Raw genomic sequence first — 21,756 nt, 5'->3', positions numbered from 1 at the left:
TGACGTATGCAAGCCACCCCAACGACGGCAAGGTCCGGTGTCGGAACTTGCATCTTTTACTTATAAGCAAAGTGAATATAAGTTACTCTAGAAGTGCTGCTACGAGACACAGTATGACTACATTTAAACAATTCAAGACAAAATATTTGCCCAGATACTTCTTTGGTCACTGTCACAGGCAACTTTTGTAACAAGGCAGTCAGTTTTCCGTGTAGGTGATTTCTCGATCAAACCATGTCGCTTCCGTTAGAGAGCAGGCCCCCAGCAGGACTGAGTTACCGTGGGTCGTGAAGAAGAAAAAAGCACCGTCTTCCGCTCAGTGATACAAAAGTCGCCACTCAAACCCTGTGTGTTTCTGTTTGAGCCAACAATAGCAAAGCCGCTTCAGATCGTGCAGCTGAGATTAACACAACTTATTTACACCACCTTTCACGCTATTTTGTCAGAGCTTGTGGTAACGAAAGGCGAAAGTGATGGTCCCGTTCACCTCTTTTGTTCCTGCGGACATTGTTCGCTCGACTGACGAAAAGGTCCAATAATAGCACAAACCACGGGTCTCTGATCTTATCCTTTCGGTGAAAAGCAAAACAACTTAAAAAGCCTTCTGTTGACCGCACCTCTGAACAGACCTTCGTCTTTTTTGTTTAAAGTGATTCAGTGCTAATGTCATACTATATCTTCCTATTCTCAAGGCATAACGGGGCTGAAATCTCAGCAGTCTTGCCTCTCACATACAGCGTATTTCATTATTTTTCTAAAATTACCTTGCAAACAGTATCAGAAGTTATATCACTGCATTTATTTATTCAGAAGGCATTGAATTTCGTCAGGAAGTAAAACTACATTTCATTAAAAAACATATTTCAATGTGTCCATAGATAATGTTACAAATGGTTCAAATGGCTCTGAGCACTGTGGGACTTAATTGCTGAGGTCATCAGTCCCCTAGAACTTAGAACTACTTAAACCTAACTAACCTAAGGACATCACACACATCCATGCCTGAGGCAGGATTCGAACCTGCGACCGTAGAGGTCGCGCAGTTTCAGACTGAAGCGCCTAGAACCGCTCGGCCATTCCGGCCGGCAATGTTACAAATATTTCATGTGAAGGAAAGTAACCGCGCCTTTAGATGCTGTCAAACGTGTTTCGATATCTTAAGGCGTTTGTGAAACAATGTATGAAAACTTGTAATATGCAGCCTTTCCTAAATACGATGTATAGGTAGTTGGGAGAGAAGGAAAAGCATGCTCCCCAAACATTTTTCCTACAAACAAGAAAATGTTACGGCAAATGTGTAAAATAGAACTGAATGGGTAGTATTACAGATACTATCGATGACTTTAGGCGTGAGAACATTTTGACGCTTGCAGAAACGCCGAAATATTTCTTAAATAAATATTTATCTGAAAACATTCGCTACGAATAAAACAGGCGAGGTTCAACAGCCTTTAGGTATTTTATGAAATGCATTTTAACTATCCGCTATTTATTTATCCCATTAGTCATCTACCAGTTTCGGTTATTAACCATCATCCAGGATGTAGGGTACTACAGATCAGTTAAAAGCATCCCATATTCCTTTGAAGCAAAACAGTATCGAAATTATCCAGTGAAATTGTACACACACCTGACGTAATTTGTCTTAGAATACTGGCAGTTATATCTCATGTCAAACAGACAGACACCACAGAATATCCTGTGTATGAGATGTAACTGCCAGCATTCTAAGACAAATTATGTCAGGTGTATGTACAATTGCACTGGATAATTTCGATACTGTTGTGCTTCAAAGGAATATGGGATGCTTTTAACCGATCTGTTGTACCCTACATCCTGGTTGATGGCTAATAACCGAAACCGGTAGATGACTAATGGGATAAATAAACAGCTGATGATGAAAATGCATATTATAGACTGAATTAATAATTTCAATTATACGATCTCATCAAAACTATTCTGGATGTACTGCTGCGTCAGCCTTTAAAACACTTAAAATGCTATCTTATTGAAATAACTCTGGTTTCAATTGTGTTGTAGCGTCTTCCTCATGGCATAGGCCGCTGAAACGCGACCGACACATAGGTTATTTTAGCATTTTTGGCATGTTAAGGATTTTAAGAGGTCGCAGCAGTACACAGAAAAATTATGGTGAGACTGACACCGGCTGCGGAAGACTACGTATCCATTTCAGTTGTGTGTTTTACAAAGTGAACTGGTTGAATACTATGTGAGTATACACTAAGCGTGACGGAAGAAGTTCGCAGAAAGGTACACATATTTAGCAGTCTAAGCAGTTGCTACTGAGTGTGGTTAGTTTCTGCAGTTTATTCTCGAGTTCTGAGTGGAAATGTTTACGTAGGTATTCCTTCAATTTGGTTCGAACGTCTTCAGATGTATTAAAGCCACTGTAAAATGACAGCCGTAAGTTCCCATAGTCAGCTGCTCATAAAAAGTTTTGCACCACTTGTCTGGGACGCGTACAGGCTTAGATTCAAGGGGAGCTGGAAATGGAAGAAGCTTTATGAAATGCAAACACAACTTTACTGTGAAATACAAACAAATAAATGCAGTCTTTTCGAAAGTACACTTCAGTAAAATTAAAATCTGCTCCTGGATAACATTTGTATTTTTAGCAAACAAAATAAGGAGATGGTAGGGAAGTATCTCATAAAGGAATTTGAAACATTTGGCTCTGGAGAGGGGCATGTATAAGAAATATGACTCAGGTTTGGAGCTGTCCGCAAGCACAACACTGGAAATTAATACCAATCAAAAATTATACACTAAAGTATAGGATGTTGACAGCGATCGCGAAGTCAATGACTGACCGGTAGCGCTTGGTGTGGTCTGAAGGAACTGTTAGCGTCACTGGGCCAAGTGCCTGGTCGTCACTCTCAGAGTTCGGTTCCGCCACCTGGCCAATATGACTCCGTTGTGGAAGGTGCCAACGACCTTTCTGTGGTAGTTCCTCTCGTCTTGATGAATAGAACACCAGTGCCTATTATTTTTAATTTTTAAGAAATCTATTGTAATACGAGTTAACAAAAACGATACCACAAAATTCACACAATTTTAAACAAAATTCGTCCAAGATATTTTCAGGGAGTTATTTTAAGGAGTAAGTTACTTTAGATCTATCTGTCTTCTCGCCAACTTATATCTTTTACGAAGGTCGTATCTCAGATGTAGGAGAGAGTAACTAACCGAAGAATTATTCTGTTCTTTGGCACAAATGAAACTGGAAACTATATACTTTTTTTCAAATGACATTCTCGAAGGTAAACCCCAAACTCAATAGCAATCCTTCTGCGCTTGTATTTGGGAACACTAAAATTCACTACCACTCTCAATTTTGAAAACAATCAGGTGGCCAAAGAGAGAAAGTTTTGTCTGTATGCATTAAACAATTCACAGAAGTAGCAAACAGAACGGAACAGCAGATCCAGAAGAAAAGGTGAAACTGAGTAAGAGAGAATAAAAGTTTAACTGTGAACTCATATATAACTAAATGATATTATAAGTATTGAAAATGATTTTGAATTCAGAGGAAAGGTACCTATAATGGGATTTTTTGATAATGTGAGATAGCTAGATTCTGACGAGAGTTGAGTTCTCAGCTCTCTTGGGAAGTATCAGAACTTAGTTCTCACAGAGCCTCAGGCGTAGAGCAGTGACAATAAGACTTTTACGAAACCGGACATTGTCGAGAACCCTTGATTTTAAGTGTTGAATTTCAAGTCTATTCAGTTTGTACTTGCCGAGTTTCAATACATGAAGCCATGTAGCTTTTGCAACAACATTCATATGATTGTATTCTTCCCAAAATACTCTTGCATTCGCTAAAACGAATTGTCCTTCAAACCGAGTAGCGTAATTTTGTGGCTAGGTATCTAGCGCAAGTTCGCTTATTCCTAATACGCTAGACCATGGGTGTTCTAACATGCGACAATATCGTTTATCAGAAAATGCTTGTCTCATATTAGGATACCTTCAGCTTGCCACCCTAGTAGCTGGATCCAGACACATGTTTTTACTAATTAGTGTGACAATTTTGTGAACTTTGTGAAGCCATCTATGGTGCTAATGCTCGGTGGGCATAGTATCACATTTGTGTAACAGACCAAGAAAACCCGTATCCACATCTTCTTTTTATCACCCCATTCCACACACAAAATGCAGCCTCTAGTGTGGAATTTATAACGCATTAACCCGAAGAAATAGAAACCTAGAAGGCAAAATAACCAGGTCAAGTAAAAATCTAATTTTTTGAGCCGTAAGAACAAAAAATTCTATAAACGGCCTTTGAAAAATGGGATCCGTCCCACATAGCATGGAATACACTCAGGGACAATGCCTTTGTAATACACCCGGAGTCTGAAATACAAGATGGAAACAACAGACTACAGCTGAGTCCAAATGGTATCTGGCCTGTCTTCAATGTCAGCAAACCACATCATGAGCCACCAACTCTATTGAAGGAAGCACGTTCTGAATCTATTAAGAAGCTAACATCGTCTCCATACTGTGCACGTTTGAAACAATTCAAAGAGAAGAAAGCGGAATCAAAGGAGACAGAAATTAAAATTTTGTTCTTGAAGAAGAAAAAGAGAAAGACACGGGAAACATAATCTTCCAGTCATTCGGAGTCTGATACAAGTTTAATTGCGGAAAATGCTTCAGACGTGCAATCAGAAGAAGATGACAATGAATGCATCTTCTGCAATGGTCGTTTCTCTGAAGACTAACGTACAGAAATGGGCACAATGCATTGAATGCTATCTTTGGCCTCCCAAAGAATATTAACTCGAAAAAGAATTTTCATTCACCCTGATTTCATTTCTTTTGCATAATAAACGCAGAAAATGTTAGAGAGGTAGTGAGAAAGAGATTATTATTTCAGGATTTACCTGTTCTTGCACTGGCCGGTACTGTTTTCTTTAAGTGTCTCATATTAGAACACCATGTACACCCTAAGGGGAAAAAATATCACGAAGGAATCATCCGAATGTGACGGAAATCGGTAGATTTGATGTACATGAAAACGTGGTGCCGAAGCCGTAAAACCTGCACTGTGGGGAAATAGAATAATGTCATTTGGTCGGATAAGTCTTGTTACACTGTTCCCTACGTGTGGCGGAGTTTACATCTGGTGCACGTCGTCCCAAGCGTACGATGCAGACTGCTTGCTGCCGCGAGTGAAACACGGCGGGAGTTGGGTGAAAATTTGGACAGCCATATCTCGGTATTCCATTAACCCCATAGTTACTCTGCAAGGTCGCATTACTACCAAGGGTTATTTGACCACTCTGACGGATATGGTCAATGTTTGCTCCCCGATGGTGGTGCTGTGTTCACATATATCGTATCATCCAGGAATGATTTTGTGAGCATGAGGATGAATTGTTCTTTCTCCGCAGTCCACCACAGTCACAAGATATCAATATAAGCGTGCCGTTGTTGTCTACTTTGGACAGAAGAGTGCGTGATCGCTTTCCACTTACATCATTGTTACTCGAACTTGGCACTATTTTGCAGGAAGAATGGTACAAGATTCACATGAAAACCATATAGGAACTATATTTATCCATTCCGAAACGACAACTGGAAACTGTTTTGAATTACAAGCGTATTAGGCATGGTAATGTGCTGTGTTTGTCATTTATCTGTATTTTTGTGCGCTCTCTGAATATAAGTTTCGTATAAGAACGTAAGAATCACATATCCGTCTCGTTTAATTATTGAGTCTCGACAATTTGTCCCTCGACCAGAAGGTTCCATTTAATAATTTCCCTGATCGATGTATCGCAATACCTAAATAAAGGGAGAGTCGTGTGACAAGTGGGTGGGGAGACCATGAAGAGTAGGTTCAGCCACCTAAACAGAAAGGGTTTCCTTCCTCCGTGCACAATGGCCTCGTCCCTCGCGCTTTGTGTTGTGTGTTAAATGTATCTGTTAAGTGTAGGTGAATATAAACAATGCGTATACAGTACGGCGTGTTTTTAGTGTTGTCTAATGATGAGAGAAGGAAATGGGTGAGATTCGACGTTGTCGCATAGCCTCAAGCACCAATCCCAAAAAGCAAAACCAGTGCACTAACAATGATGTAGACAAGTTATTATTATGTTGAAATATTTTATTGTTACTCATATTAAAATCATAGGCGTCTGTGGCACATTCAGTGTGGGCTTGAGTACAAAATATTTTCCTGGAGGGGGGGGGGGGGGGCCTTGGGAGGGGCTGGAGGAGACGGAGTAATTGTGACACCCCCCCTAGAAACGAATCCTGGGTCCGCGCCTCTTGATAACCTACTACTCTTGAACAGCACCAAGGTATCGCCAGGCTTACCGTCACCATGCGACAAACACATCACCATGACCAGTGTCATATGCACTCTCCACTACACACTGCACAGAATCTGATATTTAATCCAGGACTTTAGCGCGAAATCTGGTGATCAGGACCCTTACGCCATCACCTCTCCTGCCTTTGCACCTCCACCATCAGGATTCGAACCTGCTACCTTCGAGTCGAGCGTCACCGCACAGGTGTGTACCTCAGGTGCAGAAGAGGGCCTGCAGTAAACTGGTTACATCAGAAACAATGACGGCATAATTTCGTTACGTCTCAGACGGTATAATTTCGTTACGTCTCAATCTTTGCGTGGATTATTAAAGCAAATTTTAAAGACGCTTTTGACTTAAAAAATAAATAAACAGACTACAGTTCAATATTTAAGGCAGATTTATACCTAAATAAACTTCCTCGTAGCGCAGGTACCGCTGATAGTTGGCTGCTGTGAAATTTCTGCACAGAGAGCGAGTACGCTCGCTCTGACGTCATTTGTCTCTCTCGTGTGCAGGTGCGTGCACATCACGGACATCGGCGTCGGCTACGTGTCCACGATGCTGTCGCTGTCGGCACTGTTCCTGCGCTGGTGCTCACAGCTGCGGGACTTCGGCCTGCAGCACCTGTGCGGCATGCGCAACCTGCAGGTGCTCTCTCTGGCAGGTCAGTTCCAACCTAACCTAGCCGTTCTTTCTTGAATGCTTTCGTAAGACCGTGACTATTTATCATTGTGCAAATACGTGGTTCTCGCCTGCGGCATGACACTCATACTCAAAACTTGTGTCATACCACATGCAAGAGCCACATATTCGCACATTGATACATAATCATGGATTAAATTTTGAAGTTTTAGTGAGTCTACCATATGGCGACCTCACGGTTGAAACTGCACTGGCTGACAAAGTGAAGCACACAGATGGGGAAGAGGAAAGGAAATGAAACTTCACGGGTTGTAAGAGTGTGAGAGGTTATTGCAATGATTACAATATCGAGCCAAATTTAAAAAGAACTTGGCAGTATGAGTCCACTTATCAGTATGACGTTGCGACACCTCTGGCCTCCATACACGCACTGATTCTATTGGTAAGAGTGTAAACCCGTTATATCCCCTCCTGAGGCAAGCCGGCCCACAATTGCTGTAACTGGTGCTTTATTTAATGGACACTGGCATTGGAACGTTCGAGCTGGTCCCACACATGTTCTGTCGTGGACAGAGCTGCGAATCTTGCTGGCCACAGGAATACTCCAACATCATGCAGACAGTTCTTAGTGAGAGATGCCATGTGTGGAGGAGCACTGTCCTGTTGAAAAATGTCACCACGATACTGTAACATGTGAGCTAACACACAAGGGTGCAGGATGTGTTTGACGCACTGTTACACCATCAGAGTTTCTTTAGTCACTACTAGCCATGACCTAAAGCCACACCCGTTGTCTTCCCACAGCACGACGTCAGGAGTAACAAAAGTATCAACAAGAGCTGCTTGTGATAATTTTCTTGTATTTATTCAAACTTTTTTGCCAAACGAATTTCGGGAAATATCGGCCATCATTTGTGGCTAGAGGGTAGGTAATTAGTGGGTATAGAAATACATCAAACTGTTCTTCAAATTGAAGACAACAACAAAACCTTTTTATATATACCTTCTAATATGTCTTCTGCAAAGATCGATCACTTTGCAGAAGATTGTTTTCTATACAACATACAATATCCGACCAAAACTTCCAAACATGGCTACACTCCATACAAAATACTTTCAGAAACGACTTCCTGACGCTTAAATCTATACTCGATGTTAACAAATTTCTCTTCTTCAGAAACGCTTTCCTTGCCATTGCCAGTCTACATTTTATATCCTCTCTACTTCGACCATCATCAGTTATTTTACTCCCTAAATAGCAAAACTCCTTTGCTACTTTAAGTGTCTCATTTCCTAATCTAATCCCCTCAGCATCACCCGATTTAATTTCACTACATTCCATTATCTTCGTTTTGCTTTTGTTGATGTTCATCTTATATCCTCCTTTCAAGACACTGTCCATTCCGTTCAACTGCTCTTCCAAGTCCTTTGCTGTCTCTGACAGAATTACAATGTCATCGGCAAACCTCAAAGTTTTTACTTCTTCTCCATGAATTTTAATACCTACTCCGAATTTTTCTTTTGTTTCCTTTACTGCTTGCTCAATATACAGATTGAATAACATCGGGGAGAGGCTACAACCCTGTCTCACTCCTTTCCCAAACACTGCTTCCCTTTCATGCCCCTCGACTCTTATAACTGCCATCTGGTTTCTGTACAAATTGTAAATAGCCTTTCGCTCCCTATATTTTACCCCTGCCACCTTCAGAATTTGAAAGAGAGTATTCCAGTTAACGTTGTCAAAAGCTCGTTGAGTTGGTGTAAAGAAATCCTCCAGCCAGAATACAGTATTTCATCAAACGTATGCGGACACCTATTAGTGGATATTAATATGGGATATTTCCACTCTTCGCCATTATGACGGTTTGAACACCGCTGGGGACACTTTCAGTGAGGTGTCAGAATGTCTGTGTAGGGATGGCAGTCCATTCTTCCTCAAGAGCCTAAACTAGGGAGGGTGGTGGTGGTGGTTAGTGTTTAACGTCCCGTCGACAACGAGGTCATTAGAGACGGAGCACAAGCTCGGGTTAGGGAAGGATTGGGAAGGAAATCGACCGTGCCCTTTCAAAGGAACCATCCCGGCATTTGCCTGAAACGATTTAGCGAAATCACGGAAAACCTAAATCAGGATGGCTGGAGACGGGATTGAACCGTCGTCCTCCCGAATGCGAGTCCAGTGTGCTAACCACTGCGCCACCTCGCTCGGTAAACTAGGGAGGGTAATGACGTTAGACTGAGGACTGGAGTGGAGTCGACATTCGAACCCATCCCAAAGGTGTTCTATTAGACGCAGCTCAGGACTCTGGGCAAGCCAGTCCATTTCAGGAATGTTGTTGTCCACGACTATGCAGAAGCGCTACTGCACTAATTCTAATAGAGGTAATGCAGAAGTAGATTTAACAATGAATACGATAGAAATACTGATAAGCTATGTGAACAGCGTAGTGAACGGTTTATCATAGCCAAGACGGACAGGAAGCCAAGCCCACCACAGTTAATACAAGCCTGCCAGCCCACAGATGATGAAATTTTAATTGTGGTGGGAGACTGGAATTCGTAGCAGAAAATGGAAGAGAATGAAAAATAGCAGGAGAACATGGACCGAGGAAAAGAAATGAAAGGAGAAGCCGCCTGGTAGAATATTGCACAGTGGATAAATCAAACATTATTAACACTTGGTCTAGGAATCATACATTGTCCAGTCACATTAGCGTGACCACGTTCAATATAACCACCTTTTACAGTGCAGACCGCTGCTAAATGTGCAATAAGAGATTCAGTGAGGTTCTGGAACGTTACCGACAGGGATGTTGAGCCACGCCGATCAAAGTGGTCCTACAAATTCTCGTCTCGGTTTAAATCCGGGAATTTTCGTGGTCAGGTGAGTACAGTAAACTCATCCTGGTGCTCTTCGAACCTTGCAAATACACCGCGAGTTGTGTGACATCTTGCGTTGTCCTGCTGGTAGATGCCATCGTGACGAGGAAAAAACAAGCTGCATATAGGCGTGGACTTGGTCTTTAAGGATACATGAACACTTGTGTGGATACATTTTGCCTTCCAGAATGAGGAGCTCACCCAGGGAATGCCACGAAAACATTCCACAGAGTACAACTCTCCCTCCTTCGGTCTGGACCCCTCGGACGATTCATGCAGGGTGTTTGAATCATCTGAAAAGACCACCTGTCCCTAACTCAGTGGATATCCAGTTGCGGTACTGGTGCGCAAATTCTAGCTTTTGTCGCCGATGAACAGCAGTCAGCATACGAGGGGGGACCCGAAAGAAACCGGACTCCGAGGGCGCTGCCACTCGTAGATATAGTGCAGGTTTCTCACGCTAGATGGTGTTAGTAGAGACCTTCATGAAACAGCTGTGCAGACGGCGTCAGTGTAGAGCTGAACGTGCAAGTGTGGTATTGTGTTTCTCTGACTGTTGGCGGGTTACCTCGGCGAAGTCGTTATGGCAACTTTAAAAGAACAAAGAGTGTGTGTGAAATTTTGTTTCCTGCTTAAAAAAACTGCAACGGAGACACACCAAATGCTTCAGGAAGCTTTCCAGGAGGACACTATGAGCCGCACACAGGTTTTCGAGTGGTTTGGGCGCTTTAAACGTGGTGAGATGTGTGTTGAAGATAAAGCTCGTTCTGGACGCCCTTCAACATCGCGAAATGAGGAGAACATTGAAAAGGTCCGCCAAAAGATCAAAGAGGATCGTCGCCAAACGAGCGACCAAATTTCAGCAGAGACAGGTATCAGTTGGAGCTCGTGCCAGCGGATTTTGAGTGAGGGTTTGCACAGGAGACGTGTTGCTGCTAAATTTGTTCCGCGCCTTCTCACACAGGAGCAAAAAACCATCCGCATGAATGTGTGTCAGGACTTGAAAACAGAGATTGCACGTGATCCAAACTCCTTGAACAAAGTCATTACAGGGGATGAGAATTGGTGTTACAGGTATGACCCAGAAACCAAGCAAGCGTCAAGCCAGTGGAGGACTCCCAACTCTCCCAGACCAAAAAAAGCAAGGCAAAAGAGGTCAAATGTGAAGACGATGATCATTGTCTTTTTTGATGTTCGTGGAATTGTGCATCGGGAATTGGTATCCCCTGGCCAGACTGTTACCCAGCACTTTTACTTGGATGTTTTAAGGCGTCTGCGAGAGGATGTGAAGAGGAAACGCCTGGAACTTTGGCGATCAGGTGACTGGTTTCTGCATCACGACAACGCTCCAGCACACACGGCCTTACGAGTGACCCACTATTTGGCATCTCAGAGATGGTCTGTCGTTCCCCACGCTCCGTATTCGCCGGACCTAGCCCCGTGCGACTTTTTCCTATTTCCACAAATGAAAAAAACGCTTAAAGGGGAGCGTTATGACGATGTGGAGGCGGTAAAAGCAGCTTCGTAAAGGGCACTGGACAGTATCAAACTTGAAGAGTTCCAAACATGCTTCCAACAGTGGGAAAAGGGACTTGACAAGTGCATCGTATGTAATGGAGAGTATTTTGAAGGTGACTGAAGTAATTTTGTAAAAAGGTTCATCAATAAATTTTTTATGACAACAATCCGGTTTCTTTTGGGTCCCCCCTCGTAGATGCATTAACCAGGCGCCTGCTGTGGGGGCCCATACGTAATAACATTCATTGAACAGTCGTTGAGGAGACACTATTGATAGCCCCTTAGTTTATCTGGGCGGTCATTTCCTCAAAAGTTGCACGTCTATTAGCCCGTAAAGATCTCCGCAGCTGTCGTTCGCCTCCATCACCTATGGCACCACAGTTGTCACGGCCCTGGGTTTGTACAGCGCCATTTTGCCATGCACGGTATAGTAATAGGATTAAAAACAGCCGACCAGTTGCAAAGGATAAAGTAATCTTTACCTAGGTTTCGATAGATTTAAATCTATCTTCTTCAGAAGGCGGCAGGGAATTGTGCATCGGGAATTGGTATCCCCTGGCCAGACTGTTAACCAGCACCAGATAGATTTAAATCTATCGAAACCTAGGTAAAGATTACTTTATCCTTTGCAACTGGTCGGCTGTTTTTAATCCTATTACGTGGAACCGTTGCTGTTGCGCAGCTATGTTTAAAATACTGATGCACGGTATACTTTAACCATGGCGGCACGTGAACAGTTTAGAAACATAGCCGTATCCGGAATGCTTCCACTCTTGGTCCGAAAGTCAATGGTCATGCTCTTTTGGATGTCAGATAAATCGCTCCATTTCCGTAATATGACAACAACTGCAATGTTTTCCGCGTCCTCCAGATAGGAATTTTTGCCGTTTGCCGTCTGTGAGTGGTTATTGCACATTGACGTCGAACATAGGCGATGGTCACATTAATGGGACTGCACCGTGTGTAAGACGATTGTATATATGGGCGACACCTGAAGACATGGAAGCTTTCAGATTATTTATACGACGGTAAGACATATTTCGAAATCAGATTTCAATTTGTAAGACATTTCAAGGAGCAAATGTGGATTCCGGTCTTAATTGGTTATAAATCGCATTTATAGCTGAGTAAATTACATAAAGGTAGGAAATTAAAGAGATGGCCCTTGGATAAATTGAAAGGCCCAGACACTGTTGGGAGTTTCAGAGGAGACATTAGGCAACCACTGACTGAAAAAGGGAAAGAAAATTCAATAGAATACGAATGGGTAGCTATCAGACATGTAACACTGGAAAGCAGCAGAGAATCAAGAAGATAAAAAGACAAGGCCTAACAGACATTCTTGGATGACACATAAGATAACGAATGTAATTGACGAAAAGAGCAAATATAAAAATGTTGCGAATGAAGCAGGCGAAAGGGAATACAAACGTATTAAAAATAAAAAAAATAGCACATCTGAGGTAAACAGTCCCCTAGATTTAGAACTACTTAAACCTAACTAACCTAAGGACATAACATACATCCATGACCGAGACAGGATTCGAACCTGCGACCGTAGCAATAGCGGGGTTCAGGACGGAAGCGCCTAGAACCGCTCGGCCACAGCGGCCGGCTATTACAAACAAGATTAACAAAAAGTCCAAAATGGCTAAGCAGGAATGGCTAGAGGAAAAATGCATGGCTGTAGAAGCATGCGTAAGTAGAGGGAATATACAGGGAGTGGACAAAAATGTGAAACACTGCGAGAAATTAATGCTTGAGCATAAATGCAGATGCTAGCCAAACCTGCAGATCGCACTGTTGTATTTGAGCATGGACGGCACTTGTGCAGTGTCTTTTAGTATGCTGAAGTCTCAGTCGCCGGCACAACAGTGTTCTGTACAGTTGTGAGTGCAATATCTCGGAGCTAAGTGGATTCGAAGGTGGGCAGATTGTTGGAGCTCGTATGGTGGGTGCTTACGTAACCAAGTCAGGTGTTTCAAGAGGCACAGCGTCAAAGATCTGTAGCGCATACAGGGTAAGCGGAATAGCATCATCTGCTACATGACAACGCGGATGAAAGTGCGTGTTGAGTGATCGTGACGGATGGCCATAAAACAGGATTGTGATGAAAAAGATGACGATAGCTGCAAAAATTACAGCAAAACTGAATGTACCATTCGCGAACGCTGTCAGCACCAAAACAACACGAGGAGAGCTCCATAAGCAGGTAATTGCAGGGCGAGCAGGAACCTCTCAGTTGTGATGCAAATGCCCATAACACGAAAAAGTGGCGCCGAAGCCATAGGACTATGGATCAATGGAAGAAAGTCATTTTTTCGAATGAGTCTTGTTGCACACTGTTTCCAACTTCTGGTCAAGTTTATGACCGTCCCAAGAGTGAAATACAATGAGGGTTCAGTGATGATTTGGACAACCGTATCGTGGTATTGCATGGACCCCACCGTAACTCTGCAAAATAGCATTAATGACAAGGATTATGTTACCACTTTGGCTGATCACATCCATCCCATGGTATAATGTCAGTTTCCCAGTTGCGATGCTGTGTTCCAGAACGACAGGGTCCACTGCTGACATGAGTAGCATAGTCCACAACTGGCTTTGTGAGCACGAGGATGAACTGTCACATCTCTTGCGCCCATCACAGTCACCAGATCTGAGTATTAGTGATCATTTCTGGTTTTGGAGAGAAGGATGCGTGATCGTTGTCCACCTCCGTCGTCGTTAACAGAACTTGCCGCTATTTTGCAGGAAAGAAGATCCCCTTGAAAACCATACAGGACCTCTACTTATCCATTCCTAGACGACCGTAAGCTGTTGTGAACGCCAACTGTTTTCCTAAAGCGTGTTAGCCAGGGCAATGTGTTTCGTTTTTTGTCTATCCATATGTTCGTCCACCCTCTTGTCCGTTACGCTGTGGTGTAGGCAAGCAACATCAATTGAGAGAAGAAGTAAAACTCATTACGTGCCCAATGATATAGCGACAATATGTCATTAGGCACATCGTTTTAAATCCACTTTTATCTATTCTGTCAACTGATGTTGCTTCTCTGCAGCACAACGTGAGTTACATATTCTTTCTGTACTTATACAGTACATATCTAAGCTTTGTTTTCCCTCAATCATCGTACAAATATTTATATATCCATCATATTACAATATGTATTACTAATGGCAGTTTGAGATCTACTCGAAAATGGCCTGCTGTAAAAGCTGAAACTGGTCCTGGTCTTAATAACGTTCTTACAAGCAACTGTAGTGGCTTTTCTTTAATTGAACATACACTTGCGGACTCAGCACACACCAAAAGCTGAACGATAGAAGGAATATATATGGGGTCTATACAAGAGTATGAAGACAATATTTTAGAGATTAAGAATTGGGTGAAGATAGGAGATATGACACTGCAAAAGGAATTTGACACAAATTGACAAAATTATTGAGATCCTTGGGACAGCCAGAGTCAACAAAATTATCCCATCTGGCGTGCATGATATATGAGACATTTCAAGAAGAATGTAATTATTCTAATTTCAAAGAAGGCAAGTGGTGACAGGTGCGAACATTACCGGACTATCACTTTAATAAGACATGACTGCAAAACACGGACACGAATTATTTACATAAGAATGCAAAAACTGGCAAAAGCCGGCCTTGGGAAAGATGAGTTTGGGTTCCGGAGAAATACTGGAATACACAAGGCAATACTAAAACACTTCGGTTTATTGTAGAAGATACAATGAAGAAAGACAAATTTACATTTATAACATTTATAGATTTAAAGAAATCTTTGACAATGTTTACTGGAATACACTCTGATGGTAGTAGGGATAAAATATAGGGAGCGGTTGGTTATTTATAAGTTGTACAGAAACAGACTGCAGTTGCAAAGAGTCGAAGGACATGAAAGGAAAGCAGCTGGCACCAAGGGAGTGATATAGGGCTGTAGCCTATCTACGATGTTTCCTATCTGGACACTGAGCGAGCAGCAAACGAAACTAAGGAGAAATTTGGAAAGGCAATTAAAGCTCAGGAGGCGGAAATAAGAACTTCAAGGTATGCCGACGACATTGTAGTTATGTGAGAGATAGAAAAGTACTTTGAAAAGCAGCTGAACGGAATGGATAGAGCCTTGAAAGGAGGTTAGAAGATAAACACCAATAAAACTTATACAGGGGTAATGGAATGTAGTCAAATTAAATCAGGCGATGTTAATGTAAGTACATTAGAAAAATAAGATGTTAAAAGTAGTAAATCAGTTTAGCTATGTGGGCAGCAAAATGACATGATGGCCCAAGTAGGGAATATGTCAAACGCGGACTGACAATAGCAGAGTAATTCCTTAACATCTAATATAAATCAAGTGTTAGGAAGTCTTTTCTGAAGATTTTTGTATGGAGTACAGCTTTGTACGGAATTGAAACGTGCACTGTAAACAGTTAACAAGAAGAGCTTTCGAAATATGGTACTACAGAAGAAAGATGAAGATTAAACGGGTGGGTCGAATAACTGTGAGGTGGTACTGAATCAAATTGGGGGAAAACTTAATTTACGGCACATTCTGACAGAAAGAAAGGATCAGTTAATAGATCACATCCTGAGACATCACAAAATCGGCAATTTGGTAATGGAGAGAAGTGTGGGCTGAAAAACTGAAGAGGGAGACCAAGGGATGAATACAGTAAGCAGGGTCAAATGAACGTAGGCTGCAGAAATTACGCAAGTATGAAGAAGCTTGCACAGGTTAGACTAGCGTGGAGAACGGCATTAATCCAGTCTTCGTACTGAAGATCACAACCACAACAATAACATCGGGATCTAATCAACAATCAGTGGCTTCCTCGAGATATGGACCTGATGGTACTAGTGATCAGTCTCTCTCACTGAATAGAGTTCCTAGTAGAGGCCAGAAGCGGATTTACACGGTATTAGCGTGCGTCTTCTGCATGTTACAAATTTCTTGTCAGTTGTTTATGTTGGGCGGAAAAATGACATTTACTGAGAATGTACCGAGAGTTTTAGACCATCTCTGCTTGCCTTGTTCTCTAAAACACTTCCGTCAGGTTTTCTGAAAACACTACGAAATCATGTGTCAATTTGTGTCAATTTCCTTCATAATAATGTAATGGTTTTTTAAAGTTCTGAATGCCTTGTCCTTACAGTATTTGGAACATGTAGGATATAACTAAATTCCCTTTACAGACTTCGATGACTTAAGTGAGCACCAAACAAGGTTAAGTTTACTATTGAAACTCATGCTTGGAAATGTACTGTTTTCCCGCTACTCGCAGAATAAATCAACACGTGTTGCTCTCTGATCTTGCTCCCTGTAGTCGGGGTTCACTTACAAGCGTCTAACCACAAACGTCAATACAGATACGGAACCTCCATATCATGTTTAGGTACACACCATCACCAATCCCTGATTCTCCAGCAACCGCCACTGCCATAATCCACACCAGCTGGTGTTCCTTGGAAGCCACAGGAGTCTCGTAAAGCAGTGATTTCATGTGACCCCACAGGGAGCAGTGTAGCGGGTTCAAGTCAGGAGAATGTGCAGCTTAGGCAATCAAGACACCACGATCTATCCACTGTTACCTAAATCGTTGGTCCTGATAGTCTTGGACCGCACGTAAAAAATAAAGTGGTGGAACCACATGTTTTGACACACATGCAGTACAACATCAAGGAATCATAAGTGCACGGCACCTGTGAGACATTGTGGAAGAAGGCGCAGCCCAAAACACACAGCCATCCAGGAACCCTCCCCAAATGTTCGGACTGTATCGTTCCTGAAACCCATGGGTGGTGCGCAGCATGCAGGTTTCTATCAGCCAACAAAAACTGTCTTAGGAATTGAGAACGCCTTCCCTGGTGAACTTGGCTTCACCTCTGAAAAGGATCCGCCATGAAAAGTCAGGCTCATCCACACAACAGTGAGTGCAAGAACCACCTGCAGAAGTCACGCAGAATCCTGCATCCGTACTTTCTGGGGGCGGTATGGGAGTAGCTGCTGCTCATGCAGAGCATGCCAGACTGTTTGGTGATCCACGTTCAGTCTACCTGCTATGTTTCTGGCACTCGTTGTCACATCCTCTTCCACTGCCTCTTAAAACTAGGGTGTGGAGCACCACAGTCGACTGTGCTGTTGGTGATTGTGCCCCTCTCCGAGACCTGCTGGTACACCGTATCAAAGAGGGAATGTGAAAGTGTCTGGCGGTGTGGAAAACATTCCACATACAACTGACGAGCAACTCTCCCATCGCACCGAGCTTCGCCCTACAGTAACATCATGTTGGTGTATTCCACAAACATATTGTTCACCATGGTCAATAGCAACATACTAAAAATTAATTGTATATATAGCTGGCATTCTGTACTACTACTGTACAGTAGCAGGTACAAAGCTCTGAGCAGATCACATACTCAACTGAGTGGCATTTAAACAAACATGTAGTAGGCATGGGACATCAGGTAATTGGTTAATGACATACGTAACACCCTAGTCAGTGGCGCCGACAATGTGGGAGATTTTAACGTGTATTGTATTTTGCGAGTTGGGGAAAACGGTACGTTTCTGGACTTATGTTCCAGTGTTACAAGTTCTCAACGTCTATAAAGGGAATTCAGTTACACCCTATATGGCTAAACAATAAAGTTCATAACCCATTTTTACTACTATTATTTCGAATGGATATTTCCCGCTCCAACTACACTCTTTACAGTGTTAGTATTATTAAGTATGCTTACAATAACTGCTTATAAAAAGTTTTTGGATTGCTGTTATTTTGGTGACAGGATGTAATAGGAAGGTAAAGAAAAAAATGGCGTGAAAAGGGCGGCAGAAATCAGGAATACTTACTACGTGACACGACAAAGTATAATCTTCCGCAAAACCCTTCGTTGTATAAATTTAAAACACAATGAACTACATCATGTCCGCCCCCTTGCATAAATTCTTTGCGTACTATTCACGGCCATACAATTGGTGCCCTTTCCACACAAAACATTCTGGGCCCCTGTTATCAAGTGTGGGTAAAACAGAATGGCACCACCAGCAATTCCCGATTTATTAATTCTTTTCCACTACAGAAAGGAGAGCCACTGAACAGTCAACGCGTTTCTACGTGTGGCACTAATGTTGTTTATTGCTCCTTTCTTCCAGTTTGTGTTTACTGCGTCCCAATAATAAGGTACACTCAAGCGCGCCGGCCGCTGTGACCGAGCGGATCTAGGCCCTTCAGTCCGGAACCGCGCTGCTGCTACGGTCGCAGGTTCGAATCCTGCCATGGGCATGGATGTGTGTGATGTCCTTAGGATAGTTAGGTTTAAGTAGTTGTAAGTCTAGGGGACTGATGACCTCCGATGGTAAGTCCTATAGTACTTAGAGCCATTTGAACCACTCAAGCGTGGGCAACCGCAAAATTTTAACCTTGTGTGTGTATTTGGGGAGGAGGGGGCGGGCGGCGACCAAGAACTGAAGCTGACAGATGTACACTAAGTGTATCGTATCTTTAAACACTAATAGAGGTCCACTAAGTAAATTTTTAAGGTAAATTATTCTGAAGCCCAAAAACTAAGCGTATAAATTTAGTACATGCAAAGTACATCCTTTATATTTTACATGTTATTATAGATGTCACCTTTCTTGAATTAATGATCTAACATTATGTTCTCATACGAGTAAATCAAGCACATCCAACGAGTTACAAAATGAAGCTATAACGTATTCAGTAAAATGCATTCCTAATCACTTACTGACACTGTAAATTGGAAACAGAAAACGAGTAAGAACTGCAATAAATCTTGCTAGATGTTAACAAAAACAACTAGGAAGAAATGTCACTCTTACAAGTGGAGAAACAAGAAATAAGCTTTAAAAAAATAGCTGGTAGCGCTTTGATGCCATGTATAGTACTAAACTTTATTTGTTCACAAAAATTTTTGCAGGGTGGTTTTAAATTTTACTGGGTCGCTTTAATGCTTCCTATCATTTAAGCACACATACAGGTTCTTCAGAGACCACTAAAATCGTTCTGTTGTCTCAAACTGTATGCAACTTCACAAAGCCACAATAAGCTGTTTTTGTTGCGTGAATTAAAGGTAAATTACCATTGCCAATAAGTGTAAATCTGGGAGAGGGTGGGGGAATTTGAGACACACGTTAGCCGGGTATACAGCAGTCATGTCTGCGTAAACGCCGGTGAAGCGGAAGTGACATGGCAGTTCGCGTCGTACACCCCGCGTCGGGTATTTTGGACCGGTCTTATTCTTCCGCTCACTAAGAGATTTAGGATGAGGCGACAGAGAAAAGGCTAGCGCTATGAAAACAACGTAGGATGCTTCCATAAACCTCTGACCACCACAACTTGACACTTTGATATGGAGATAAATTCCAGGTGCTGAAAATTCATAAAATTCCTTTCCTGCAGCATCGTAACCATATCAAGAATCGGCCGAAAAATTATAGTTTTTAGGCGAACCTGGCTCAATTATTCTATTCCTCTCTGTTATCTCTTCATTAGGGTATGAGAGAGAGAGATCCAGCCAGTCTGCTTAAACCTCTACGTCAAACAATAAGGAAAAGTGGGCAAGTCTTGGCCTTGTCTCCTTTGTTGTGCATCATCTTCAGCACGTGCACGACACACACACACACAGACACACACACACACACACACACACACACACACACACACACACACACACACACACACCATTATAGTCATCTACATTTAACAGGTACACACACAACTCTCGTACTTCGTGACCGAAAGGTGCCTGCGGGCGCAGAGCATACGGAAAAAACCTTTCCAATTAGGCGTCTGAATCTGATCTTTGAGATCTCCCAGCCATTCATGCCATACGATTCCTTTTTTTTTTTTCAGTTAGCAGATGGTGGTGATGGTGGGAGGTTTGGGGAAAATATGGCCGTTAATAGTGGGGGTATTTCTTGATCAGGTCTGTTATGACTGTTGCCCCTAGGAAATACCCAAATTAACAACAAATCAGTCTGAATGTACAAAGAAAGACTATGTTTTATTATAATCTGCAGTCAGGACCATATTTTATGAATCCAGTGATATTTAGCTAATTACAAGAATTGTAGCGGAGACGAGCGCTGAGGCATACGAATGCGACAGTTGCCCCTAGCAGTAGGAAGCGCAACACAGCTGTTGGGAAGCGAGGGTGGCTGTATTGATCGACCGCTTCGCTCCTTGCTGCAGTCCCCGGCTGCGCGACTAGACGGGCAAGAACGACCTAAGTGGGTCTCCGAAATTCTATCGGCGACTTTATTGCACGTTGTTCCTTTGTCAAAGATATAGTACTGCGTGCGTGCGAGCGAGCGGGTCACACACACACACACACACACACACACACACACACACACAGAGAGAGAGAGAGAGAGAGAGAGAGAGAGACAGAGAGAGGCTTGTAAAGGCCATCATACTACCGTGCTGAACGGGTAAGCCCAGAGAAATAGTCATGATAGGCTCCTTCTACAAGTAAGGAAAGTTTTGATACGACGAGCCCACAATTCTCCTCCCGTCCCCGTCGCCGTGTCATACACCTTTCTACTTGTTATCACCAGTTTGACACTAAGATCGAGGGGAAACTATCGTTTACAGTATATTTGTATGATGTGATTCGCAGTGTGACACGATTTCTCATCGCAATAAAAGTCTGCCCTACTGAAATTAACATGTACTCACGGTGAAGAATGACCAGGACGCCCTTCCGTTGTGAGTGACGAACTCAAATCAAGGATTAAGGAAAAAATTCAACATAATAGTTGTTTCCTATTGATGGACTGAGCTTGTGTTTCCCTTAAACTTCACGGTCAGTGCTTTATCAAACCGTTAGTGGTAATTTGGGCTACAATGAAGTGTGTACTAAGAGAGTTCCTCGAATTTTGGCAGATGAATCAAGAATGGGAACTGCACTGATTTTTCTTACTCGGGAAGACAAGGATGGCGAGAAGGTTTGAGCTACATTGTCACTGGTGACGAGAACTGGGTTTCCCGTAACAATTCAGAAACAAAATGCCAGTCACTGGAATCACGTTATTTGCAATAATCCCCCCCCCCCGCACGCACGCACGCACGCACAAAACAAAAAAGGTGTGGATTGTGTCCAGCGGTATCGAGCTTGTCACGATTACGCTCGCGCACACTCTGCTGCACTGACATAGTACTTGCCTTGGCAGTTTAAGTGGGAATTTTTGAACATCCGCCTTACGGCCCAGTCTTCACTTGAGCGATTTACGAAATTTTTCCGAATTGAAGCATTCCTTGGGAGAAAAGCACAATGAAAACAACATAATGAAAGAGGGCTTTAGTGACTGGTTCAACAACTTGGTAGCACATGTATA

General features: G+C 42.6%; 1 protein-coding gene across 1 annotated transcript in view; it reads left to right on the top strand.

The window, feature by feature from the left end:
• LOC126474670 (F-box/LRR-repeat protein 16) overlaps positions 1-21,756 on the top strand; it is a 788,581-nt gene that overhangs the window by 753,946 nt on the left and 12,879 nt on the right. The window contains exon 6 of the mRNA XM_050102149.1: positions 6,863-7,011. Within this exon, the coding sequence (XP_049958106.1) occupies positions 6,863-7,011 (149 nt within the window). The remainder of the gene's footprint in view (positions 1-6,862; positions 7,012-21,756) is intronic.

The sequence above is a fragment of the Schistocerca serialis genome, chromosome 4, assembly GCF_023864345.2.
Source record: "Schistocerca serialis cubense isolate TAMUIC-IGC-003099 chromosome 4, iqSchSeri2.2, whole genome shotgun sequence".
NCBI classification, from domain to species: Eukaryota; Metazoa; Arthropoda; class Insecta; order Orthoptera; family Acrididae; genus Schistocerca; species Schistocerca serialis.
The sequence above is the reverse complement of the archived record's forward strand: the minus strand, read 5'-3'. Positions and strand labels throughout refer to the sequence as shown.